This window comes from Augochlora pura, chromosome 10 (genome assembly GCF_028453695.1).
Source record: "Augochlora pura isolate Apur16 chromosome 10, APUR_v2.2.1, whole genome shotgun sequence".
Lineage (NCBI taxonomy): Eukaryota > Metazoa > Arthropoda > Insecta > Hymenoptera > Halictidae > Augochlora > Augochlora pura.
In genome coordinates, this window is record NC_135781.1 from 28,771,848 (window position 1) to 28,799,783 (window position 27,936).

Here is a 27,936-nt window from a genome sequence, read left to right on the forward strand (position 1 = left end):
TTTTGCTCCACAGCGCTTACCGACCGGTTGTCGATTAATCGACTTTCGATCTTTCTGTTAGATTTGGTTAGGTTAGACTGACAAGTAGCAAGCAGCAAGCATTTTTTCTTATTAAAGTAAAAGATTTGATTAAATTTGGTTACCCTACAATAACACGAAGCGTAAAATTTTACCAGAGCTTAAGAAAAGCGCATATATTCCCGCGCGTCAATCTAGGCCGAAACCGAGCCGGTGTCTCGGACGATCTGCGGCTGAATGGGCGGTGAAAAGGGCATGGTATGTTCGAACCGCTACCGGTCGGTAAAGTGTTAATATCTGCACTCGAGTATCGGAAAAAAGGTCGACTACGTTCGACGATTCTCGAATTTGCGTGTTAACAAGATGTAATAGGTATCTCTTAATCGGCAAAGAAAATGTCTCTCCAGTTCTAATTTATATGTAGCAATTTATATAAAGATCTAAGATCGTCCAAAGATCCATGATCTAATTACAACGAACGAACAACTCCTGCCATGTGTATTTCATTTACGAAACGTCGGTCGATGCATGCGATTTCTGGGCACCGAGTTAGAGACAGTGGGATCATGTGCAAGGACCCGTGTAGCGGAAAAATGGCTCGCTTATGGCAAGAATAATTTTTGGACGGTTCCCACGGCGGCCGACCGGCGTGCGGCGGAGCCAAAAAGTAGCCAGCCCGTGGAGTCTCCGAGAAAAAGAGGTCTACGAGGGGCACGAAAGTCGGTGGAGCAGCGATCGGAAATTGTTATCGAGGGGGTCGCAGCGGTATATCGATCAGAGATCAGGCGAACGTGGCGCAGAGGGGTCGAAAATGCCCCGGCCCCCGGTCGGTTCGGTCAGCGATGAAAAAGTGACAGCGCGCATGCCAGGCATATTTTCGAGTAACTACTACCCTTTCCCCCGCGGGGCGAGGAACGTGTTCTACGCGCCTGCACGCTCATATACGCATACGTACCTACACTCGTGACTGTCGTGCAAGAGTTGTTCGACCGGCGCGTTCTTTTTATTCCCTCGCGTCGTTCCGAACCTCCCCACCCTCCACACCCCAACCCCCCCTCTCCCTCTCGCCGTCGTTTTATCTCTCTCGCACTATCTCCGTTTCTCTCCGGCGACAAGGAGAAAGATCCCGGCGAGAAAGAAACCGGGGGAATGATAAAGAGAAGCGGTGGCGAAGGGGAGAGAAAACGGAGTAGAGAACAGAGAGGGCCAATGAAAAGGGGAGAAAAAAGAGAGGGAGAGAAATAAAAAGAGAAACGCCAACCCTTTCTGCGGCGAGGAACCTCTTACTCTCTCTCTCTCTCCCTCTCTCTCTTTCTTTCTCTCTCTCTCTCTCTCTTTCTCTCTATCTATCTATCTATCTTTCTCTATCTTGCTTCCTCTGTCTCGCCGTGTGTCTCTTTCTCTCACGGGTCCTCTGTGTTCCGTTGCCAGGGACCGCGTGTCATATCCCACGTAAACGAAGAGCGTTCGCGAACCCACTAAAGGAAAGATCGAGAGAGAGAGAGAGAGAGAGAGAGAGAGAGGGACAGAGAGGAGGACAGGGAGACTCGTACAGCCATAAGCCACGTCCCCGCGTATAATTGACGCGACTTTCTCTCCCGGGAAGCACGATACCGTCGAGCCCACCCGGCCCGAACGCTTCTCGATCGAGCAGCGCTCGCGATTTATTGCGGCTCTTCCACGATCCCGACCGACCACGACGAAATCGGAAAATTAAACCGGCGATACGCAGACACCGGCCCCGCGATCCACCGTGCTTCCATCTGCCGCTTCGTTAACCCTCCGTAGCCTAAAATTTGTATTTGTATAAAAAGGTCGCTTCGAACCAAAGTCGTGCGAATAGTAATCCGATCGATCGTTAACGAGTAGAACTCGTTACTTATTGTAATAAGTAATCTATGCAACTAATCTATAATAATTTATAACGACTGACGAGGTATAATCGTAAATATTTTTTCCGTCTTCGATATAGTGTTAATTAAACGTGGATGTTATCGACGATTTTTTAAATGGAAATTAAATCAAACTGTTCGTTGTCGGTATTTGAACGTCAATGTAAAGGATGACGTGGATCTCGTGCAGGAATTTCTTAGAGACGAAGAAGTGCTAATCAATTTGCGAAAGAAATCGTAGTGGGAAGGGTTAACAGCGAACTGAATTTTCTCCGCTATGCGAAGCGAAAGTTGAAGACGAAATCGCATGGACAACGGCTCAGGATATTTTAGCAATATTGTCGTAAAAGATATGAATAGTCTAACACAGTTAGTTGAACACAGAAAATTATGTATAATTATTCAATAACATTAATTATTCTTGTTAACGATGTTCGGAAGACAATGTACGAATTCTTTTACGGTATGCAAGATTTTCAGACACCGAGATCATTAACCTGTTAACGATCCGAAAGGATGTATAAAATCAGAGACGAAGACTATTCTCATAGTCTAGGAGATTTTTATTGATACCATTACCCTCTTAACGATCTTCGAAAGAGAATATGGGAAATGAATTCTGTGCTTCGGTGGCCAGAAGCCATTAGCAGCATTAAGAGTATTAATGCGTTAACGATCTTCGTGGTGGAATAAAATAGGAGATGGATTTTATTGTTCCGTGGTCTGCGAGATTTTCAGCTCCCGAAGCTGTTAATGTGTCAACGACGCTGGAAAAAGAATAAAACGGAAGACGAAATTTTATCGTTCCACGGTTCAAACTGTTTTTGTTCCACTTTGGATTCCCGGTTATGAACCGCTGTTACAAACGGTTCTGTACAGTTACAAGCCGAGGAACGTCAGCCCCTCGCGTAGCTCCCGCAGATTCCGCGTTGTGAAACGAAAAAGCTTAACTATCGAGAATTATTCGTAAGAATAATTGCTGCCGCGCGTAGCCCCGACCCTTTCATTTACAAGCCAGCAATCCGAAATGTAATTTATTCGACAATTTTGCTAATTACCGCGGCACCGAATAACAAGCTTGCAAACATTTAAAAACGTAAAAGACTTCGTTTCGTTATTAAGCCGTTTTCTTTTCTTTGACCAGTATTTTTAAGATGAATAGCATTCGCGAGACACATTTGATCCGCACGTCAAGGTTGTTAATGAAACCAAACTTGAAAAATGAAGATGTACGACGGTGCTCTCTCTCACTCTCTCTCTCTCTCTCTCTCTCTCCCCGCCCCTTTCTCTCATCTAGCAGATCCCAACGAAATCGTGCACGTCGAACGCATCACCGCGAAACTTTTTACCATCTTCCTCGCCTTCGAACGAATAACACCGCCGAAAAGACGGTCGACGCATGCCGCAAAGATTAATCACAAATAAGAAATAACGCCGGGAGGGAAAGACCATTTACCTTGCCCCAGTGACTCGACGTCCGGAATGCCGGCGCCGAGTATCCAGAAGTGACTGAGGCCTGGATTCCGATCGAATTAATTCCATTCAAAGTTCACTCGCGATCGATCGCGGGAGATTATCGGGTCTAACTAAGTTCGACGGAAAAAGAGGGGGGAGGGCCGTAAATAACAGCGGCGATCGTCCCGCGAACCGTAACCACAGCCGTCACAGTAATTACTCCGGTATCGACCGGTTGAATTACAAGCTGGCTTTACGCCGAGCTACGCGATAAATTAATATCGAGTCACGGAACGACACGCGTGTCCCGTCTCTCGCAAATCAGCGCCTTATCTCTCACGGCTTGCGGGCCCGTTTACGGGGCGCCGTTTGGGGGTTGGGAACGAGCGGAGGGATGGAGAGACAGAGGGAAGCAGAGAGAAATAGGGAGCAGAGAAAGAGAGAGACGAGAGAAAGAGAGAGACGAGAGAGAGAGAGAGGTGTGTATATGGATAGCGGTCCCGAGATTCGTGTGTATCGACGAGAATGTTTCCGTGAAAGAATGGGGCCCCGTGCCCGGTGCCGCATGGCCATAACACGGCACGTAAAGTCGGTGGCGTAACCGGTAGCATCGGCGGTCCTCTTTCAATTAATAACGTGATCATAGGTTGTTAGAGGTTCCTTCGGCCAGACAATCCCCACCTCGTCATCCCTTTCCACCTATCTCTTTTTCTCTCATTATTCTACTTCCACGCACGTCACACCGCTTACCTTGCACCTTCTTTTTTTCACCGTTCTCATCGCCATCCCCCATCTACTTCTTCTCCACCTTCCTCATCCTCTCGTCATCGTCCTCTCCGCCTTCTCGTCCATCGTTCTCCCTCGTTCGCCGATCTACGTTTCCTTCTGTGCACCCGGGGATCACCCAGAGACCTCCTTCCTCTCTTCCACCTTGCCCGTTCCTTCCCGTTTCCTCGACCCCGCGCCCCCTACCCCGTTCACCATTAACTATTTCCTGCGGGACTACCCGGTTCGAAGTTCGCCGCTCCAAAGTGATACCCGTTGAAAGAACGATCCCTCCTACCCGGGATGATCCGACGTTTCTGCCGACGACCACCCGCACGCTACCCGGGACCCGGTCGGATCTAATAAACGCTGTCCTTAATTCGGTAATTAGTCCTGCGTCGCTTTCGCAGCGATTCACGCCATCCACGGCGTCACCGGTTGCGAGACCGCAGCCTCGGAAATTCCTCTACGACATTTTTCGTCGCGCGACTTCGCGACACTGCGACACGTTGCACTATCGCAAATCATAAAATTTAATTGTAAAAAAGTTATTTGTATAATCATTGGCTCGTAGCTAAATGATTTATAACAAACCGCGAGCTTCTCTGCTGAATATAAAAATCAAAAAAATAGCAAAAATGAGGCAGGGAAAATAATGTCAGTGCGTTCGCAGATGATTTTCGCGGCCGCCATCTTTGTCTCCCACGGTGGCGCGCGCGCGTCCCTCCGAAGCTGCCGGCCATCGGGCATTCATTACTCTTCGTTTGAGCAGTATTGTAATATAATTTTAACGAATTCCGCGAACCGAGGAAATAAAAGTCCGCGGGTCCAGGGCCGGGATTTCGAAAAAGACGATCCATCACCGACGCCCGGACGGATCTCGCACAAAGAACATCTGCCTAACCGACGCATCGCGCCGCTCCTCTCTCCTCGAGAGCGATCGGGATAGGAGAGGGACACACGGGGCGGGAAGGAGCGCGGAGGCCTCGCTAAATTAGGATTTGGCGTGCACGTCGAACATTTCTCAACGGGGAAAAAAACTCCCCGCGTATTATCATGATAATTCCGGGGACGTACGCGCCCGATACGCCCGTGCCCTTCCGTAAACGAACAACACTTCTCGTTTACCGGCCACTGAAGCGCCATCGATCCTGCCATTAGTTCCCTGATCACTCTATTTATTCTATCCGTCCTCTCTCTCCCTCGGAGCCACCTTCGTCCGAACGCGATGGCTACCTCGCCTACTGTCTCGCTCGTCTATTGTACCCCAACTAGATGGTCCCCCTTATCCCTCGTCCTTGCTCACCAACCCCTGAACTCTGAGGTAGATAAATTTACATTCGCCTTCTACGAGCTAACTGGATTGCCCGCCAAATTGCGGAAGTTTCAGATAGCGTACACTTTTCTGGACACGGTGGATGCAACCTCGTTCGATGTACGAGTTCATACGATTAGTTATAAACTTATAGAAGCTGAATGCTTTGATAACGCCGTGACAAATTTTTACGAATTTTTAGAAAATCGCAGACTTTTTACGAATTTTTAGAAAATCGCAGACTTTTTACGAATTTTTAGAAAATCGCAGATTTTTTACGAATTTTTAGAAAAGAGCAGACTTTGCGAGAAACATAAGTCTTCTTTTTACAATTGTAATGTGTTGTACGTAATAGAAAGTTATACTCAAATTGTTCTTACGTCTTGACGGTTTCGCTGTTGATTAATTTTTGTCGGACATGCAAAAGATCTGGCAGCGAAGAAAATTCATATGCAATAGGGTTTATGCAACACTTGCATCGTTTGCATAACACTCAAATGACTGCATATTATTTTCCGTAGGCTGACTCTAATACCAGTGATTTTCTCGTTTGGAAATGAAAAATCACTGCATATGGAAAATTAAAAATCCACATATTTACTAACCTTATAATTAATATATCCTAAAGGTAGTTTTTAAAATAGGATTAATCATATCGCAAGGTATATTTTTAGAGGTAAGTTCCTCTATGGAATGAAACACGAGATCTCTCGTGGATCGGTCGTTTAAAGTGTTGATCTAAGCCGTTTCGAAGGTGCGAAGGGAACGACGATGGGATTTAGAGACGACAGGGTACCAACCGATTCCTTCACACCCATTTTCCGTGACATATTCCTCCTGTAACGGACACTTAACCCGCAGGCTGCGGTGAGACCGTAGCGTCTCGCCGGTCTCAAATTCGATATCCTTCGGGTGTCGAAAAGTCGGTCGCGTCACGAGAGATCTCTCGGAAGGGGTTAGCAATACAAAACGGGGGGGGGGGGGGGGAGAGGGTAGAAAAAAGGAGTCGAGCCAGGAGACCGGCCGCCGACCGCAGCCAGAAACTTTGATGGCTTCTCTCTACTGTGTTGCACGATACACGTAACCCCCGTGCCCCCGTCTTCTTATTATTTCCCCCATGAACCGGCTCCTTTCCCGCTTCTCTCGTCTTTTTCGTTTAATTACGCCGAAGAATCGACGCGTTCGAAAAAAGTCGTCCTCGTCACAGGATCCCATATGCACGCACGCCACGTGATGGCAAGGTGCATCGGTCCCAGGGCCCCCTTCGTCCTCCTCCTCGCCTGACAGACTTTCTATGGGGGCGAGAATGTACCTGCGAACTAAATTTCCAATTTTCGAAAGTCGACGGCTTTCGAACTGTTATAATTCCTAAAAAAAAAACTGAACGTACAAGGATTACTCCAGACTCGTTTTAAAACTTGAAGTCTTCACTTTCACCCCCTATGCTTTATTTTTTCCTGATATATCTTTGCTTCATATACCAAGTGAGAATCTGAGGACGAAAATGCTATTACTTGATACATAAGGACATCGGAAACGATATGAACTCAAACGTCTCTAAAAACGTTAAAAAAAATTTTTTCCTGACTGAAACTACCGTAGATTTAAAGATTACAATCCTCCCCTTTATAATGACTACTCGAAAGTCTACCTACAATTTTTTTTAGCTGTTTATTGAACCAAAAACGAAAGACGTGTTTGACCGTGTATAAATCCTTTATGGTGTTGGCAGTGCAACTTCCATAGAATCGCAATAAGAAAATCATTTGGCAATTTGAAGGGGGTCGTCGCGGAGGGGAAACTTTGCTCTTTAAATTCACGGCAGATGCAATCGTGGGAAAAATTTCCTACCGTTTTTACAGCCGCTGCGAGATCGGGTTCGATTTCCATGAGCTATTCAAAGGCAAACGGTTCCGCGATTCCCTCATCGGGTCCGATCGTTTCGTAACCGATCTCTCCGTGGATCCAGTTGATCCTCGATCGGCCGACCGTCACGGAGAACCACGGCACGGCGATTAATAAGGAAAGTGCAGGACCCCAGGGTCATAGAAGCGGTCGAGACGGATTTATGGCGCATTACGGCATTTTCGTCGTAAAAAAGTCGACGCCGAGTGCTACGTTATTGGGTCCGCTACCACGAGATTTTTTAAAGATGATCGTGATCGATGTCGAATAGAACCAACATTGCTCCGGCATAGTTCCATCGAGGCGCAGCGAACATTGCTGCGCCGTGAAAGCAGCATGCCGATAGACCACGGTTTTGTTCCGTGCGCATCGTAATCACGGCGCAGTTTCGTTCGTTTGGCTGCAGGAAATAGTCGGATATCACTATCATTACACGTCCGTAATTTCCAAATTGAACTTTAAATCGAATTTAATGTTGCGCCGTCCGCGGTGCGTCTTATTTGCTCATTACCTAACAATCGAAAAGCGAGTACTTTAATCTCGATTTGTGATCTTAATTCGGTTACAACGTAATTCGCAATTGGTGTACTTTAATCACTTATTATTTTATAATTACGCTCCAATCGCAATTACAAATTACATTGTGTTTCAATCGATTCGAATTTAATCGAACTTTGTAATTACATGCCATATAAATATAATGCCTCGAGTGAACCGTGATTCTGGAAGACTCGTCGCGGCATCGCACGCATTCCTGGCATTCGTAGCTAAATTAACAACGTTTTAATCGCATTACCGCGACACAATTGTCACCGCAAGTCTGCTGAAGCAGCAAGGAATTTTTGCCAAATATACATATTGGGTTGTTCGGAAAGTAATTTCGTTTTTCCCAAGAAAAGACTTAATTTTTTCACAGCCAACTTCACGCTTAAGCTGCATAATCATTATATATTTGGACAACTGATACAGTAAGTCTTGTTTGCTAAAAATTTTGTTCGATTCTTTGCAATAGTTTTCGTTCAGTAATCTATCGTGTTTCGTTTCCACCAAGAAAAAAAACGAAACGATTTTCCGAACGACCTAATAAAATAAAACCCGATCGTGACACAGTATCGTCGCGTACTCGATTGCCTAATCGTCAACGCATCTCTCGAACGAGCAACATACAGAATCTCGTGTCACCTCCGACAAACAATTACAGCGCTAACAAGATCCGCCCCTCGGAAACCGCATTTTCGGATGATATTCTCTAAGAAGAAATGCGGCGGGATGAGGAGAGGGGGGGGGGGGAGGGAGGGCCGCCCGGGAGATCACGCGAACCAAAAATAACGAAGCGACGGGAGGATCGAAAAGCTCGAGAAGAAGAGAAGGGAAGGGGACCGAGGAACGAAAATAAGAAGGGACGAACAGGATGATCGACTTATATTCGTTTCGCGCGATGATTCCTCGGCGTCCGTGTGTAACACGTACACTGCCATGGCTACTTGAGTTTCCTAATTTAACGTGTTTGCTATGTTGCCCCGGCCGGTCATAAATTAGTATGTTTATCACGGAGCGTAGTGTCGCATGAGAATTTAACGTCACCACTCACGAGTTAATCGTACGGTAACTCGATATATCTTGAATCTTTCGCGTACGTGTGCGTGCGCGCGCGTGTGCACGCGCAGGTGAGATTGGATTGCGCTTGTGTGTCCCCGTATAAAAGAGAGAGAAAGAAAGGAAGAAAGGGAAAGAGAGAGAGAGAGAAGGAGAGAAAGAAAGAGAGAAAGGGAGGGAGGGAGAAAGAGGGTGGAAGGAGAAGAGAATTCCTCTCACGCGGACCCGTAGCGTACGCGCGAAACCGAGCGAGTGCTCGCGTACACCGACCAACATATCATTCGTAATAAAGATACGTAGCTACAAGAGGCCCCGTGTAACTGACCGGCCGGTTACATAAGGGAAGCCGCGAGAGATCTGGGCCCGTACGTGCATAAAGAACGCTCTCATTAATACGTGTTACGCTGGTTCCTCAATCATCGTCGGGTTTTATTACGCCCGCGGCCTCGGACACGCTTCTCCCACCGGGCCTCGTTCGCGTTTCTGGCCCCGGACCGCCGGAAAATGATGAGCGAAAATCCTTGGCCTGCCATGAAATATTGAACAGGCCGGATCAAGATCAAGGGCGGGATCACCGGCACGCGGTGATTACCATCGAGTTTCTCCACGGCGGCTCGTTAACGTCTCGCGAACAATCAACGGTTCGACGATCGCGCCAGAAAATTCTTTCGGAAAATCTGCAGAGTATTTTACCGGATACCTTGGTATATCGCGATGAAAAGCCTGTCTGATTTTTAAGAAGTTCTCTGTAAGCTGATTGTAAGCTGATACCCTCTTTCTCGATTTTTGTTCAGAGTTGTTGTCTGAACTCTGAACTTCGACGAGACGTGCTGATCTATTCGAGAGTTTCAGAGACGAGTTTTCAAGTTCTATTGACTTTTTATCAAGCATTTTAATGTTTCAGATGTTTCGTAGGCTACAGTCTCTTAAACTCTAGAGTATTAAAGATGGCTTCCGGCTTACAGTTCAGAAGTCATGTAAAACGTTCATTCTATAAAATTTTAACGTGTTCCAATGATTTAAATCCTGTAGAAATTAAACTCTTTTAACCCTTTGCACTCGAAGCCATTTTAACTGCAAATCAAAAATCATTTTTCTGACTTTTAGTATTTCCATCTTGTATAACAAAATTTATTCTATGCGTGTGAAATTGAGTCTCGTGACTCATATAACAGTTATATTGTACTTTCAACAATTTTTTCAATCTATGCTTCGGTGATATTTGTAAAAACAATTTTGGAACGTGTTATAACAATTTTAATGGCGCCGTAGAGGCGCCGCTCGAGTGCAAAGGGTTAAATGAAAAATATTCAAAGATCTATTGTATAAAATTCGTCCGAAGTCAATTGCATCAAAATTTTGCAAACTAAAAATTTACCAAAGTCTATCGAACAAAAATCTTTTAAAACTTTTCCTAAACTTCGTAGCCCAAAACGCTCTCCGTAGTTTTTGCAAAACCCTTTCAAAATCTAATTTCTATACTCGAAATGAAGTCTGCACAAAATCATTGCAGTATTTCGAAAACAACGAAACTGAACCCAGCCATCGATATCCCCAGTCGCCGACGTGGCAATCACACGGATCGTTACAAAAGAATTCCCCGAGTCGCCAAAACGAGACAAGCAACCGCGGTTCGAAATAAAAATGTGCAGAGACAAATGAAAAGCGTCGCGCGGATTGGCCGACGGCGTGTACAGGGTACCCCGTTCCGTTAGGCGATTCTTCACAGTATCGACGCGAGTCAAAGTTCTAAAAGACGGAAGGGAATGCCGGTGTCTCGGGGGCCGGTTCGACGTGGACGTATCTACTCGTCCAGGCTCGGGGGCCCCGTCCTGCGCGCAGGCTGGGACGGTGTCGTGGCACCGGGTAAGAAACAAAGCTATTAGTCGTAAGAGCCGTAGATATACATACATCGTATTGTCTCCAGCCGCTAGACGGAATTACAGCGTACCCTTTCGTCCACGGCGCGCGGCGTACCCTATGGGAATCTGCCCGTAGGAGTGTTATTAACTCCGCCGTGTGTGCAGTCCCCGTACCTAAACTGCTCGAACCCAGGCCTATGGTGGATCGTGCACGGGAACCGAAGAGTTCGAAGCACGCTGGTAGAAAATCTAACGAAACGCACATATTGTGCGCCAAACGATTCGTTCTACGCCGCGGGTTTTGCGCGGGTTCCGCTGAAAACGAAATCTACTGGATGCAATTTAATATAATAGCCCAATTAAAGTCACCCGCGAACATCGATGCACTCGCTTCGGTTGCCGAGAAATATTATAGGAAGGAGGAAATTAAAAACTTGATACTTGTTTCTTGCTGTGCGAATAGTTTCTATTTTGTCGATGCTCTGCGATCTAATTATAATTACAAAATTGTATAGAACGCAATCAGCATAAAGTGTCTCAATTTTTGTAATCGGTGCAAACAATTTTTGGATTTGCTAAGGATCTGTATAGAATTTATAGAATGCGATCTAATGCATTAGATTAATTAAAGGCGCTCGAGAACATCGATTTACCAGCTTCAATTTGTGAAAGTCTAGGGACACTGAAAAAATGTATACGGCGCAAACTAAATCAACGGGCAGGCTAAAAGCATTCAGGAATACCGATGCCCTGGCATCATCTCGCGATAATTGCCGATGAAAGGAAGAGAATTTGACGTAACTCTCGCAACTCGCGTCTGACGCAAGCGGTGTTGGTTTTGCTAACGATCGACGGTCTGGTTCTAACGAAAGAACACGCGGGACAAGCTTGTGCCAACATTTCCTTACAAAATTCCAAGCGACGCTTGTCCGACATGTCTCGTCCGACATTATCTCGCCGGTATCGAAAATCCCGGCTGTTTCCCACCGAAAATTCCGGCATTCGTCCGACCGAAATAAGGATCCCGGAGGAGGACGCCGGAGCTAATGCGCATCCATTTACCAAATATCTCTATCTGGCCGAACACCGGGGAAGCATACCGAAAAGAAAAAGGGGGGGAGAAAAAAGATCGGGGAGCAGAAAGAGACCCGAGCCGGACAGCGTCGGGCGAATTATTAGTAGATATATATCTTATTGTCCCCGGTGGGTACACAGGATTCCGTGGGTTTAAAGTCCTCGTTCCGTCGTCGTCGTCGTCGTCGTCGTCGTGCTCGTCTTCGTGGTCTATGGGGGCCCCCACGAAGATACGTTATTAATCGGGCGATGTCAGTGGTTCGACCCCTCATAGAGAACCCATAGGACCCCGTTCGGTAAAAGGAACGACGAGGAAAAAAAGAAGAAGAAGAAGAGGAGGAGGAGGAGGAGGAGGACTGGGTGGGGGGAAGAAGGTGGACGCGCGGTATTGGCACGAAGCTGAACGAGGAAGACGCTAGACACGCGGACCGCGAACGAGCACGGGGCCTGAGAGAAGACAGAACAAGCCTTCTCTTCCGAGAGTGAGAGAGAGAGAGAGAGAGAGAGAAGGCTCCCGGGAGAGAGAACGAGGAAGAGAGACGTGGCTCCCGAGGAACAGAGAGAGAGAGAGAGAGAGAGGACGCTGCTGGAGTGAAGAGAGACCGGGATATCGAGGATGGAACGCGAAAGGGAGAAAGAGAGAGAAAAGAGGGGGCGTGGGGTAGAGCAGGGCGAAGGGGTAAACAGAAGAATGGGACTCACTTCGTGCATGACCCAAAGAAACCCCCGCTGAGCGACTCGATCCGATCCGCTGATCCCCGACCGCGCTGACGCAGATACCATCTTTCCTTGCACTCCGAATGCTCTCCGGGCGTTTCTTACCGCCCATATACCTCGCCCTCTCTCTCTCTCTCTCTCTCTTTCTCTCCATCCGTCCCTCTCTCTCTCTCTCTGTCTCTCTTAGCCTCTCTCATTCTCTCTCTCGGCCGACCGAGGCTACTCCGAAGCCTCCGCGAGGAGCAAAGAAGAGGGAATATTCTATCCGAGACAGCTATATGACCGCACTGATTTGTCTGCTTATTGTTGCCGTTCCCGTCTCCTTGTTCTCCGATCGTGACGATGACGCGACCATAACCCGCGCACCGACATTCCACCAACAACCCTCTCCCCGACTCTGCGAAATTCCCGATTACAGTGTGTGTGCACCGGCGGTTCTCTCCCCCTCTCTCTCTCTCTCTCTCTCTCTCTCTCTCTCTCTCGCTCCCTCCCGCCGCCTCCTCGACCCGTCTAATCGATACGGAGGTGCTCAGGAATTCGTTGGAAGGGACGCGTTTTCGTCGATCAGCCACACGGGGATGCGGATCCTTCGAACACGATTGGAGGAGAGAGACAACCGGGCGAAAGTTCGATGACTGTTCCCGTTCGATGATCACCGTCTATTGGTCGTCTTCGCTAGCCAGCCACCGGCGAGCCCGACAGAGGCGGAGAGCGCTCCCGAAGCTAATAGACTGCGGCTAATATCGCCTAATAAAATTCAAATCGACCCCGATCGAACCGTAATTGGCGACTTGTTAACCACTTAGCTCTAGATTAGAAAGAAATTACTCGCGCTTCCGCTGGCAATGAACAGCTCCCACGGAATCGTTCGCTCGGTACGCAGGCGAAAATCGGCGGTTTCGCAGCTTCCCTGCGGTTTTCAATCTCGCACGACGCATAAGATCCGCAGGTGCATTAAGACACGCTCGAAATATATTCTTTAAGTCGGTTAATGTCTTCCCGGCACGTCGTTCATTTATTCTTGTCGGCGCTGCATTGAATTTACAGTCGAAGTATCGGGATGTGATTAAAAGTCGTTGTCTGCAGGCTTCGCGGACTTTATGCATTTAGGACGTAAATTAGTAGATCAGATTCGAGACATTCGACACGTTTAGAAAATATAAAGATACTTCTGTGCTACTGCTGCTGTATGTTCGAGTCATTGGAACGATTCGCACGGTTGAAAGTATGTACATCTCGCATTCGATGCAGAGAATATTTATTTTGCAATAATATTCGCAGTCTAGTTATCAGTATTGAAATGTCGATTACGAAGCTCTTAGGCATTAACAGACTGCGTATTCTAAAACTGTGGCTCGTTAACATTGGAGAATGATGAAAATTCAGTTATTAATTGTTGCTGCAAAATTTCTACGTTCTATGATATTTAGGGAAATCTGGATCTACCATGATCGTTGCGAATATAATCTTAAGTACCACCGATAAATAATACGTAATATATACGTATAATAAAAAATATGACAGGAGGTATTTCTTCTGCTATACTTTCTCGTTTTTGTCGGTACTGAAAGTTCATGCATTTCTAAGAAAGCCGAGTGCAAGAGGCAAAAAACAGTGAATGCATCGGAAACACGTAGAAACGCTATCGCGTTATCTCGGTTCTAATAACGGTAATAAAAAAGAAAATCAATTTCTATTAAACTCGGCCCCGTTGCGATCAAGGTAACAAATTTTGATACAATGTCTCGCATTCCGATAATTACCAATACCCGAGATATCACGATCAATAACCCGAGCCTTGTTCCGAGGCTGAAGAACTTGCGCGAATTACGGTTGCTCCCGGGACGTGTGCGGACGATTCGAAACGTCCTCATTCCCGGTGCGATCGAGTTTTAATGAAAAACGATCGCCCCGCGTATGATTAATCGTATTTTCGGCTCGGTGGTACTCTCGAAGCCGGTCAGAGCGACGTCGTAGAATAATTAAAAAGTCAAATTCGTTCGGGGTCCCAGTGACGTTCGTTGGTTCTCGTTTCTCTCCTCTCCTCTCACGACCGGAGCACGAGGAGGGAGTGGGGGGGTGGGGGAGGGGTGGCCGGACTATTGTTTCGTCATTCGGCGGGGCCCGTGGCACGCCTAGACGGTTCGAGGGTACAGTAATCGATGGCACGCACTTTATCAATGACGGCCGAAGTCCGACTAATTACTAAGAAGATCGATGCGTTTCGCCAGTGATTGCATAAGCCCCGAAAATAATTCGTGTTACGCTCGTGAAACTGAGTCTTCGGGCTGTTTCGCTCATCGCCCCGTACCCCCGATGCCCCTCCGTTTATTGCATTATTAATTAGCTGCTATTTGTACTAGTTACCCCCGCGGTAATTAGTCGTTATGTTTATAATAATATATTTCATCTCCGTTGTAGCCGTAAGAACGAGCATCGAACGATGCCGGAATAAAATTGTATTCGAAGATTGCCGAACGCCGTGGAAGAGCGGTTAAACGGTGTGTGGATCTTGTTAGTATACAGAGCATGTTAGAAGCAAATCGCCGGTAGAGATTAATGGAGACTATCGGAGTTCTGGTGCAAAAAAACCTTAGATAAAGAAAGTGAAATTCCGTGTTACTTCTTCTGCTGGAAATCGCTCTGTAAAAACGCGAATTTGCATAAACGTCCGCAACCTGTTGATCACCCTTCTCTTTCGAGCGTTGTTCCCTGAACGAGGCCCGCGTCGCGACCGTTTAAAATGACTTCCAATTCCGGTAGAACGATTTTTACATACCGAACAATCCGCCGACGAATCGCCGCGAATTTCGTGCATTCGCGACGAAACCAAGTAAACGGTATTCAAAATAATAGAATAATAAGAGCCGGTCGCTACGAGACTACCAATTCCTGCGCCTTCGATTTGCTTTCGGGCATAATTAACTTTTTCTTACATTCGTATATTTTATCTTCGAATAAAAAAAGTTAATGCGTCTTACTTTTTTATTCGTCTATTATGTTTATCTTTGAATAATATAAATATAACGTGTCTTATTCGTTCATCCTTCTATTTAGTTTATCTTTTAATAAAAAAAAATTAAATATGTCTTATTCGATAAATATGAAATGAATTATGCACGAATGCAAATCAAAGGCACAGCAATTGATCGTCTCTCCATAAGTATCGAAGGAACTCGAGATCACCGATAAAGTGTTCTCACTTGCAACAGAAAATAACAAATTGCAAGGAATTTTTACGAGCGTTTGCACCTGCAAATGGAATTTCCGGAAAAGAAGCCCTCGCCGATCCGCGAACAAGAAACAGGGAAAAGATGCGCGCCGTGGTCGTCGCGCGGAATTTGAAGCTTCTGTTTTCTGGAACAGGAAGTGCCGCTTCTAAGAGGCGCGTTTTTTTCCCCCGTGTATCGAGAGAGAGAGAGAGAGAGAGAGACGATCCGAGGGAGAGGGGGACGGTAAACGACAGAACGGTTTTCCGATAGCTCCTTCGTTCACTCCGACCGTTTCGATACACTGGCTCCTGGTGGTCACATAAACCTCGGCCGCTGACGTGACTGAGAATTTAATGAAATGAGACATCGCGCGAGTCGGATCGAAAAACTGACTTTCTCACGATTCTTCGCATGCATACCGTGACTTCGGCGTAACAACGGCCCGTAGATTTATATTGATTGCGCATAATTATATCCCGGCGAACCGAGAAAACAAACACCGGGGGCCCCCTTCCCCCTCCCCTCCCCTCCTCGCCCCGCGATTTATCGATGATTCGCGTCTATCCTGCGAATTGAGACGTCTCCCGATCGGTATCTACTGATTGGAACGTGCTACGCGAGCTCCGCTTCTTTCCTACGTCGTACTCGCGCATCGGTACGCGGTCGTATCGAGAATGCGCGAATTTACCGTTTTTCTGCCAGCTGTTCCTACGAGAAACCGACACCGGCGCCTGTTCCCATTTTTATTTATCGTTCGACGTCGAATTAGCGCGACGATGAAATAAACCTGACACCTCGCGACTCCTTAACAGGTTGAATGCCACGGGGGTCACCGGTGACCGGCACTGAACTTGGCAGTGACGCCACGGGGGCCACCGGTGACCGGCGCGCTCAGATTGATAAAAATATATATAATTTAAACAAATGACGATACTTATAATTTTTGTATTATTATCATCGTTGATGTGGTGGTGTGAAGAAATGGATGCAGTATATAACATTTGAAATAAACATTTTAAAAATATTTATCTATTGTATATAATATTTCAACATTGTATGTATCGCTAAATGGAAATTTCATCGTGGCGCCACGGACAATCCCGGTGAAATTGGCGTGGCATTCAACGTGTTAAAAATGATGGATGAAAAATCGTTGGCGACATTCGCGACTAATTACGCGATGTGGGGGGGGGGGCGTGTTCGTTCGAGGTCTATGAAAAATTGTGTACAATCGACGCGATCAACGGACAAGGAATAGGATCGTGTACGCTTGTCACGAGAATATGCGATATTCCATCGGTCTAAAAGCCATTGAATCCGCAGGAACATTATCCGTAGCAAATCGCATAGACGTTGTCGGTCAAAGAAACACCGAACAACGTGTCCTGCCTGTATTATCCCATAACATACGTGTACGTGCTACAATTACTTAGATTACAGTGTAAAGTGAAAGCTTCGGTATTGACTCGCCGACAACGATCTCGATTCTCGCAGTCAACAAAATGAACGATACCCGCGTGCAACGCGCAAACATCGAGCGTTACTCGACAATAAGGATTGCCAAAACCGTGCTGTAAATTTCTCCGCATTGGATTTTGAAAGTAACTTATAGCTTCTACGAATTTCTAGATGTCATTCGACTCTTTGCACTCGATTTAGTTATGTCGGTAGATACGAATCTGCTGGTAGTTACGTCGCATTTTTGTTTCGTAATGTCTGTATCTTTGAAACCTTATAACAAATTCTATTCAACCGGAGTGGGGTACTGGAGGTGACCTATTGTTATGTCTCTATATTCATCGAATAAGAACACAAAAGTCTTGTTCGATAAATATATACTCAATTGTGCCCTATAGCAGTTGGAATCCTCACAGAAACTGGTTCTATTAATATAATCATTTCGAACGCTGTATCATTTTATATTTTATTGAAAGCTACTTATACTACAATTGCGATTGTCAAAGAAGTCTTCGAGTGCGAGGGGTTCGGTATCAATATCCACGGAACGAACCGAAATCAAGACGTACTAAGGCCACCGTTGCAAATTGCAGGTTCGAATTACAGTCCTCGACAAGAATGACGTGGCGCCGACCTGGGGGACAGGCAACTGGAGGTTCAACGTTTCCGAGGAGGCGCCCCCGAACACCGTTGTCACCGTCCTAAAAGCGTTCGACCCGGACACAATCGGCACGCTGACTTACACCCTGGTGCCGAATCATCGTCCTGGCGGCGAGCCCGTCGACGAGGCCGAGAATCATTTCAAGCTTCACCCGACCACGGGACAGCTGACTCTCGCGGAGGCTCTCGACAGAGAGACCAGAGAGAAATACGTCCTGAGAGTTCGAGCCGATGACGGATTGCAACACACCGACGTCACGTTGACCGTTCAGGTACGTTTTACCCAAGGAACGCCGCGCCAGACGCTCGTTCGGGAACTGGGTATTCCGAGGAAAATGTCACGTAACAGACCGCCGGTGAACGCGCTGTCCGACGATAGATCATTCGACGACGCTTGTCTGTTCGGGAAACGTGGAACGGTAATCGCTTGATCCGCCAAAGTTCCGTGAATGATGAAATTTGGAGATCTTTCATAGTCGGCCGCTTTGTGGAGGAAATCAACTGTCGGCGCGTGGTTCGTTTAAATGCTAGGGTTCGGGTGTTCAACACGTTCGGCCCGGCAGTTAGCGTTCTAGTAAGCGGAGATCCAATTATCGCGTCTGTCCCGGTTGGTACCTGTGCTCTATCATGAATTCGAGAATGACTTCTTTTACGTGTTTCGATTTTGCGATATGATTTTCACCGATACATTGAAAAATTGTCGCAGGTACTCTGTAACTTCTTTTATTCGACTTTATAGCCTGATTCCGCTGAAACATTGAAAGATTCGAGCTAATATAACGTTTCGACAACTTCGTTCGTATTGTTCGATTTTATAACCTGATTTTCATCGATGCGTCGACAGGTTGTTCCAATTACGAGGTTCCCGTAATTTCTTTCGGACGTTTCGATCGTGTAGCCCCATCGACGATACATGAAAGTAATTTAGCATTTTTGACAGAATCTTTAATTACATACCATTTTAAGTAAACCGGCTACATACGCGATATGGTAGAAAATTTCCTAAACACATGGTATTTTCTCAAGCGTACATCTGCCACCGGACGCCCCGACCGCGTATCGTTTCCGCGAAATGAGTCAGGAAAAGACGATCGTTTGCGACCGCGGTGTCCCGACGAAGTTCCCTGGGTTATCATCGACGGTGGGTGATTATCCCGCAATTATACCGGACGCTTCTGTTACGCCGGTTACGATCCGCGGTCCCGTTACTCCGCCGCTATTGATCGCCGTCGAGTCAATTAACAATTATGACGAATCGATGTCGGAAAACCAGCGGCATTGTTCGCGCGAACCCGCGGCCATCTTGGCTGGAAGCGACGGCGAACACCATTAATTTTCCCCGCGGCCCCGCGCCGCAGTTTTCATCCGATCTCTCATCGACCGGGAAATCGAGCCGGCGAAACGGCGGGGCGGCGGGGGGGAATGTCTTCTCTACGCGACCGTAAAACTGCGATCTCGGTGGATCGCGCCGGTAGCGGCTAAATCGCACGGTTTCCACGCGCGTTCCGCCTTCTAATTCATTATAAACGAATTACCGGCGAGGCAAGATGGCTCGCCGCTCGATAAAAAAGAAACCTCGTGGACGGCCGAGCTCGTCCGAAGCGGAGCTGACCGGTGCCCGCGATGGGGCGGGGGGGGGGGGGGGGGGGGGCAATCGCACGCCAAACGCGGTAAAAAGTAATTTTATAAAAGTATGCTTGTATAATATATTATTGAATCTGACGAGAAACTCGATGACGCTTCGTCTACGTCTGCATCGTCATCGGTACGGAGCTCTTGCAATCGACGATTTTAATTTCAAATGATTTTTAAATTGGCTATCTCGCAGCCGTGTAGTGTTGAAAGGTACAAATGGTAGGAAAAACGTAATACAGCTCTCACGTCTAATTAACTATTGATAACAATCTTTTTTACTTCGCACTATGTACACCATTTGTATTTTTTGAACAGGGCTTTGAAGATCGTAAAGTTCCTCGTCGGATTGAATAACAGGTGATACAATGCATCACGAGAGACTAGAAAATAAACGAAATACATGTTTGAACTGTACGAAATAAAGAAATAAATAACACGTACACGATGTCAGACATGAAATCTTTTTTACCGCGCTAGGCTCGCATCCTCCCCGCGGTGACGGCGGTTTAACGAACGTGGTTCCGCGATAGCTCGGTGGTTAGGGCCCGGCGTTCGAGACACGGGGAGAGCAAGATCCATCGGAGACAATCGCAAAAATTATCCTTATGACGTGTAATGGCTGGAATTCTTTTAAGGTTCTCGCTGGCCGCCGTCCGTTATTCTATCCGGGTCTCTTAAAGGCAAAAGGAATGCCAGTTCCGATCATAGCTCGGCTCTTTGGGGCACCATGAAAGAGGCCCGCTGCCGACAGTTGCGGAATCTGCCCCTTCTGGCCCCTCGCACCCCACTCCCTCCGCCACGCAGCTCTCGACCTTAGAACAGTTTCTCTCCTCCGACCTTCTCCTTCTTCCAACCCGTCCTTCTTCCTCCCCTTTTAGGTCCCGTCGACTCTTCGGGCCCATCGTCCTTCCCGCTCGTTCGCTCGTTTCGCTTCCTCCCTTCTCGTCCTTGTTCCCCTTTCCTCCGTCCCCTTTTTCGCCTCTTCTTGCTCTCCTCGTCTCCCTCGGCCCACCTTCTCTTCACCCCTTGGCCGATCTTCCTCCTCTTCTTCTTCTTCGTCGTCGTCGTCTTCGGGGCCCGGTGATCGCGGTCCTCTACTCTCCTCTCGTCATCCACCGCGTCTCGGGGCAACCGTCACTTTTTGCAAACGTCTCTGAACCCTCCTTAATCAAACCGTGCCCACCTCCGCTTTATTCTTTTATACCGGCACCGCGTGTGTCGATCCCTCTCGACGCTCCGCGCCGGGGAAACCTATTCACCGGACGTATACGCTATACACGCACCGCGGGCCGACTTCCGACCGGGGCCCCCGGATCGGGCCCGCAAGGCCCGGGGACCTAAGCGGCGGACGCGTTCAGGCACGCACCGGCCTTCCAACATAGACCCCGCTGCCGTTTTTGGCCGAGCGGAGTGGCCTGCCACTTACGGGAACGAGAGCTGACCGTGATACGATCCGCGAACGGACCCGGCCAACCGCCCGAAAAATCCTCTCCGACCCGCCGGGTTACCCAGGAATTTCTAGGGGGTGACCCGATCGTGGAATCCGCGGCTTTGTTACCCTATGAACGGCATTTTTCGGATACTAACTTACGGAATTTCGTCCGGCGGTTTGTTCAATTCTCGGTCCGGCTGCGGGAGAACTGCTCTCCCCGTGTACAGGAAGCGTCTACAAGGTTGTTTTCGTAGAATTCAAATTTAATTTACCTTGAGTAGATTAGCTCGCAGCTAGCTTGAACTTTGCGCCGATCACGTGTTTGTTACACTCTGGTCTATTGTTCGGAGGCGGCTATTGTCTTTAGGTTATGGAAATGTGTCTAAAGATCTAACGTTATATTTAGTGATATCGGTTTTTAAGATGGAGAAGAATTCTTTTGTTTGATTAGTTCTGGTTCGATTGTTCTACGATAAGCTTCGTATGTTTATTGTAATTAGTTATTTAGGGGTGGCTATCTTAGGGGTGGAGGAGAGAATTTCTTCTTCGATTAGGTTTAGCTCGATTACTTTGCAATACATTCGATATGCTGGCTGCTGTAAATTCATTATTTTATGAATTACTTATGCTGTAAATTACAATTGCTCGAACGTTTCGGCAGAATAAAAGTGGCTCCAATAACGCGGCACATTTACGCACAACTAATAAACAGTGGTTCATCGAGGAACGTCACTTTGTGCAGGTAAAAGCAAGACGTTTCCTTGCAACCAACGAACCGTTTCTACTTTATCCCATTCCATAAAATCTAATCGCAGCGAACAAACTTCTGCACGAATAAAAGCGGTTCGCGTAACGGAATCTGCTCGGCCGCGATCGCCGAACAATCCCCATTGAACAAAATCGCGGTATCTCCATGAAACTGTTCTATGTTTTCGCCGAGCTGTTACCGTCGAGACGGCATATCGCAATAAATCGGCCGGTTATCCCGCATTTAATTCCTATAATTGTTGACATAATGACTCGTCGCAGTCCCGAAGAGAATTCTCGGCATTCTGGTCGGCCGGGCAGTGGCGCGGGTTCATTGTTCTTTACCATTTCTTTCTGTGTGTTCATACCTGACGAAATGGTAGACAGAGGGGGGAGGGGGGAGGGGGGCACCGGTGGCCAGAGGGACGTTTCAAAGAGGTTTTGCTGTCTCGAGAGATCCGCAATTCCGATGACTGGACTTCGCGGACCGGTCACCCGTTAGCGTCCGAGAGAATATTTCGCGGGATGATTGAAATGTGTTTACTCGGGAGCGACGTCGAGTACAATTGAAAGGGAACAGGAGCGCCGGGACCTCGGTTCCCCAATTGTTTATCTTTGCTCGGCTACCTTCTCTTCTCCTCCTCCTCCTCCTCCTCCCTCCCTCCCCGCCACCTCTCGCCCCTCCGATCGGGCCCTGCCTCCTCGAGAAGGATGAATTATACCGTCGAGAATCGCGATGCTCATCAACTCGCAGAGTCAGCCATGTTGGCACTTCAACCGGCTCAAAGGGATAATTCCGTTTTTTTTAATTAACGCCGAACGGAAATGCGGGCCCTGTTCCATGCGCTCTCCGATGCGTTCCGAATACGAATCCCGCAATTTATGTTTTAATTGTTAATGAGCACTCTTCGTCACCATTCAGCATTTTATTTTTTACGATCTCTGATTATGCGTTCGGTATGTTTGTGTAACAGCCCCTTTCGTCGTGACAAAAGGTAATAATGAATAACTTAGTCTGCGTAGATTTCGTAGGATTTTCTGTAAGTCGTGTTTACTCGTTTTCAGACTTTCATAAGTATCCCGGTACCACTGTTACGGAAACATTCCTCATGCGATGCTCTAATCATTGCCTAATCGATCGCTACATTCTTTTTTCGACACGTTGATCATTATCGAACCACCGCCAGACAAATTTTACGAGATAGAATTTCAATAATTAATGAGGATTCTTGTGATACGCTTCATTTAAGAAATTCGTTAAATTATTTTCTACGGAAGTGTTTCTATAATTTCAACTAGTTTGGAATGAAGAATGTGAAACCGGTCAATTTAACGGACATAGTAGGTTTAATGATAAAGAACATATATAATTAATTACATCAAAAATATAAATTGAAGCAAACGATAAAAAACAATTATTTGATCTCTGCTTGAGATCAAATAATTTTTAAAATCAAATACTCGCTAGCTATAGCATATTTTGAGGTTGTTGCATCATTTTATAAAAATCGATATCACCTGTAAAATTTTATACAGTTTAATTATATTATAAAATGTATTGCTTCATTGTGGATATAAAATATATTGCTTCATTGTGCATATAAAATATGTGCCTCTATGAAGAGGAACATCGCATTATTTGCAGATGCCTGTAGTTCTACTTCGCTTATTGTGTTTACCGTAATGTGTTAGGATTGAATAATTGCTTAAGACGAAAAATTGTCCGTCAAAGTGCGGTCGAGCCGGCCGGGATTAGTGACAACTGGTTGGAGATTAGTGTTCCGCGGTTTAATAGGAAAGAAACCCGATCTGTTTTACAGGTGACGGACACGAACGACAACGCGCCGACGTTCCAGAGCACCGCGTACTCGTTCGACGTTCCGGAGAACATGCCGAGGGGTAGCAGGATCGGTCAGGTGGTTGCAACCGACGCGGACGCCGACGGACCCAACAGCCAATTGAGCTACACGCTGATATCCGATTGGGCGAACGACGTTTTCTCCCTGAACCCGAGCACCGGCGTGTTCACGTTGACGGCCAGCCTCGATTACGAGCAGGTAACGTTGACAATTGATGACGGTGCACCCCGGACAACCTTATTTAAAAACCGTAACGGGTGCGTGCTCCAGATCGTGGGCTCCCAAAACTTCTTTGGCCTCGTTCCACGACCGAATTATTTCGCCATCTTGAAAATAGAGATATTCACAAATTAGCACCAAACTTTAATACGCTGTTTGTAATATAATAAATTTTAATTCGATCCTTTTGTATTCTAAAGATTATAGTAACATTCTGCCTCTTCAATATATTGCAATAAAAATGAATCTCGAAACCTAATTAAAATTTACTGCCATTCAACGTGGTAAAGAATTTGTTTTCCTTATTTCGCGATAATTTCAGACGAATAAGAAATGACTAGATTCTTTCAAAATATCGCTCCGTATCTCGAAATCGTTTGCCTCGGTTCGATTGTTAATATCTTATTCCCAGTGATGTTCTGAAATATAGTCGGCGATTTTGGCTAAATAAGCATTTTCAAGTTCCGCGATTATTGGCAGTTTCAATGAATAGCTGACTAAGCTGCTGGAAATAATTAGACCGACGCTGCTCAGCCGATGATGGTAGCTAAATTTACCGTAACGTAGGGGTTAAATTAATTATGATGGGTTTCGCAGGAGTCGAACGTTCTTCGTTCGAAACCTCCGACGATTTTCGTGCTCCAGTCGGCGGAAGATAGAATCATGATGTGTTGTACATTACCAGCCGAAAGTTTCGTATCAGCCGACCCACAAATACACCTACACCGTTCGTTTTAAAAATTCGACCACGACTTTCGAAAATATATCGAGCTGCTTAGAACTCCGCGGACTTTTTCATCTTTCGATCACCATTAGATTATTCTTCGTGATTTTTAATTCGTAAAACAGTTCTATTTATTCTCTTCACTGATTCTAAAATGATTGCAGTAGTATAAATATTCAGAAGGATTATTAGAGGAAAGTTGAAGGACGAAGCATCGGATATCTGCAAGCGATACAAAACTTTTGACCGATACTGTATGTATATACGGTAAAACGCGTAGCTGCCCGGGGGCAACAAATCTCTAACCACGGAACACGCCTCTGCGTTCAGGTTCGAGCGTACCTATTATATTAGCTCTCGACTAGAAGGCAACGCTAGAATTTAGGGTTTAACACTAACAGAGTCCGACAGATCGATCGACGTACGCTTTTAATGGCAGCTCGCCGTCTATGAGTATTCGCCTCCCTAGACTAGCCAAAGGCTGAGCAACACACAGGGTCGCGACGATATAATTGCTTTCGCGAAACGTTGCTCTTGCCGGCTCCACGCTTGCGAATGATACCAGATACAACTTCGGTATCCATACCTACCTAATAAATAGCAACGAGTCGCTTTTCGTTTCAATGATGAATAAAAGTACAGTGGAACCTCCATTATCGCAACTACTCGGGAGCACTTGAACGTTCGGATAACGGGACAGTTAGATGCTGTGTTAAATTGTATCTTCTATGACTTTTGCAATAGATATTATATTACAAACTAGCTGTTGTGCTATTTAAATGTAAAATATACCGTGTCGCATCTATCACAACCTTGCTGTAATCGAGAAATATTTTACCAATCACTACACATTGAGTACATCTCAATGTACAGGGTGTTCCAAAAATGTCAGGGAGACATCTGAGATTATTTTAAGCAATTCTCTTTTTACAAGAATTTTTCCTGAGGCATAGTTAACGAGATATTAACGAAAAACATTAACCAATAGAAAGCGAGCTCGGTCAGCGCGAGGTGGCCGAGCCAACAAGCTGACGAAGCCCTGTTTCGCTAATTGGTTCTACCGTCTCGCGCCAGCGAAACTCGCCTCTCACTGGTCGATGTTGTTTACTAATAACTCATTAACGATGCCTCGGAGAAAATTTTTGTAAAGGAAAAAGTTGCTTGAACTGACTTCAAGTATCCTCTATTTCTCGATTGTTAAACATTTTTAGAACACCCTGCACTCTTTCCTGGGAGCAGACTGCAATCAGACCTCTCTGTCAAGCATCTTGGTAGAAGTCCGACCGGAAATTCCAAAAATGCTCAACAAAGAATCCATCACCGTGTTTCGAAGCGACGAGGCACGTTCTTTAAAAGCGAAAACGAGTGAGATAAGAAGGCACTTACCTCGTTGCAGGTGCAGCACTACATTCTAGTGGTCCAGGCGACGGACGCCGGCATCCCGGCGCTGTCCTCGACCGTGACCGTCTACTGCAACGTGGTCGATCTGAACGACAACGCGCCGATCTTCGAGGCGGCCCCGAATGCCGTCGACATCGTCGAGAACGCTACCATCGGGACCGCCGTGTTATCAGTGGCGGCGCAGGACCTGGACTCCGGAGATAACGGCCGAGTAATTTACGCTGTCGCCGGCGGTGACGAGAACGGCGACTTCGGCGTCGCCGCCAACGGCACGCTATTCACGAAGAAGCTGCTCGACAGGGAACGGAAGCCTTTGTACAATTTGGTGGTCAGTGCCACCGACAGTCCCCTGCCACCTGCCCGGCCACTGTCCTCCACCGTTCAGGTTCGTCACTGCTGAAAAAGATCAACGATTTTACTATGTATTCATCGCGTAATTCGAAGTCGAATTGACTTATTCGATGCTATATTTAAGTAGCTACTGGATAGATTGACATACTTAGGAAATTTTAGCTTGTGACTATATTCTCCTGGCTAACGATTAGCGTCTTTAGACAGAGGTACTCCTCCGATGGTTATCACAGTAAAATGGTTTGTCCACTGTCATTTTTATCAGTTCTTAAAAGGTTTCCCTTTTTCTCTATCTTTAAAATGAAGATCTTCTGGATCCATTGACAGTATCTGTGTTACTCTACTATTCGATATTTCTGCGAGAAAAGTACCTATGCGATGTTCTCGCTGTCAGTGCAAAGTTTTAACAAAATTGAATCCATAAATCAATATAAAGAACGTATTACTTTTTTAAAAAAATAGGATAGAAGTTTGTCAAAAAATCCGCGGTCTAATCGCTTGCAGAGCTGTGGAGGAAATTGTACGAAACTGTGGGGTTATAGGTGACGGTTGTGCTGCTGGACGTGAACGACATGTCGCCGGAGTTCATATCGCCGACGAAGATTTCGATAATAGAGAACGCGCCGAGCAACACGGTGGTGATGGCCATTAAAGCGGTGGACAGGGACGAAGGACGGAACGGGTACGTCGAGTACTCCCTGGAGGACACGTCGCTCCCGTTCACCGTGGGCCCCGTTGATGGACTGTTGCGTGTATCTGGTTCACTGGATCGCGAATTAAGGTCAAACTACAGCCTGGACGTAACCGCGAGAGACCGCGGTGAACCGGCGAGAGCGTCCTCGGCGACAGTCACTGTCACGGTCCTCGACGAGAACGACAACTCCCCGGTTTTCGACCCCACACAGTACTCCGCCACCGTCGCCGAAAATGCCAGCATCGGCGCCAGCGTCCTTCAGGTATGTTCTTCATTCCGATCTGTAGATCGTTCTGTTTCGCTTATCGAAAAGATCCGTTGTCAATGATACAATTGAACTAAATGTAGTTCATTTTGATTCTATTTTTATTAGAAAGTCTGCATATGGTCCCTCCCCAAGATTAATCAATTCTATAACAATTGTATTGCATTTCTAAAAATTAATTTTTATGAGGAAATCTAATATATAATTTCTTTAGAGGAATAATTAATTTCGTGGTACTTTTATGTCGTATCGATTAAATTCAAAATTCATTTTGATGTACGAGCTACCGTGACATTAGGGAAACAGCCAAATCGTACATTTCAGGTTTTATAAATTGTCAGAAAAATTGATTTTGTTAATTTTGAAGCAAGGTGAAATGCTACTGTTACAAGTACAGTTTTGAGGCACGTAAATCGATCGAGTTCGATCAGCCACCCGTGTCAATTAGTACAAAGCATCGACGAGTGATTAAACAGCGGAGCCAGCTCCCAAAATACGAGGGCCGGTCTCGAGAGCTGGTGCTAATTGATCTGTTTGAATAGCATCGAGTAATATTTAACATTGCTAGAACCGTGTGTCCCGCGTGAGTGCCGTAGGTGCGAATCAGGCTTAACCTTCCGTCCGACCGCCCCGACGACCTGAAACGCGTCTTAATGATTTACTACCTCGCGGAGGTGTGA

General features: G+C 46.5%; 1 protein-coding gene across 1 annotated transcript in view; it reads left to right on the top strand.

The window, feature by feature from the left end:
* The window catches only part of Ft (cadherin-related tumor suppressor fat), a 124,080-nt gene that overhangs the window by 78,316 nt on the left and 17,828 nt on the right, over nt 1-27,936 (top strand). Inside the window, exons 2-5 of the mRNA XM_078192135.1 lie at nt 17,863-18,201; nt 23,564-23,800; nt 25,942-26,331; nt 26,840-27,253. Coding sequence (XP_078048261.1) covers nt 17,863-18,201; nt 23,564-23,800; nt 25,942-26,331; nt 26,840-27,253 — 1,380 coding nt within the window. The remainder of the gene's footprint in view (nt 1-17,862; nt 18,202-23,563; nt 23,801-25,941; nt 26,332-26,839; nt 27,254-27,936) is intronic.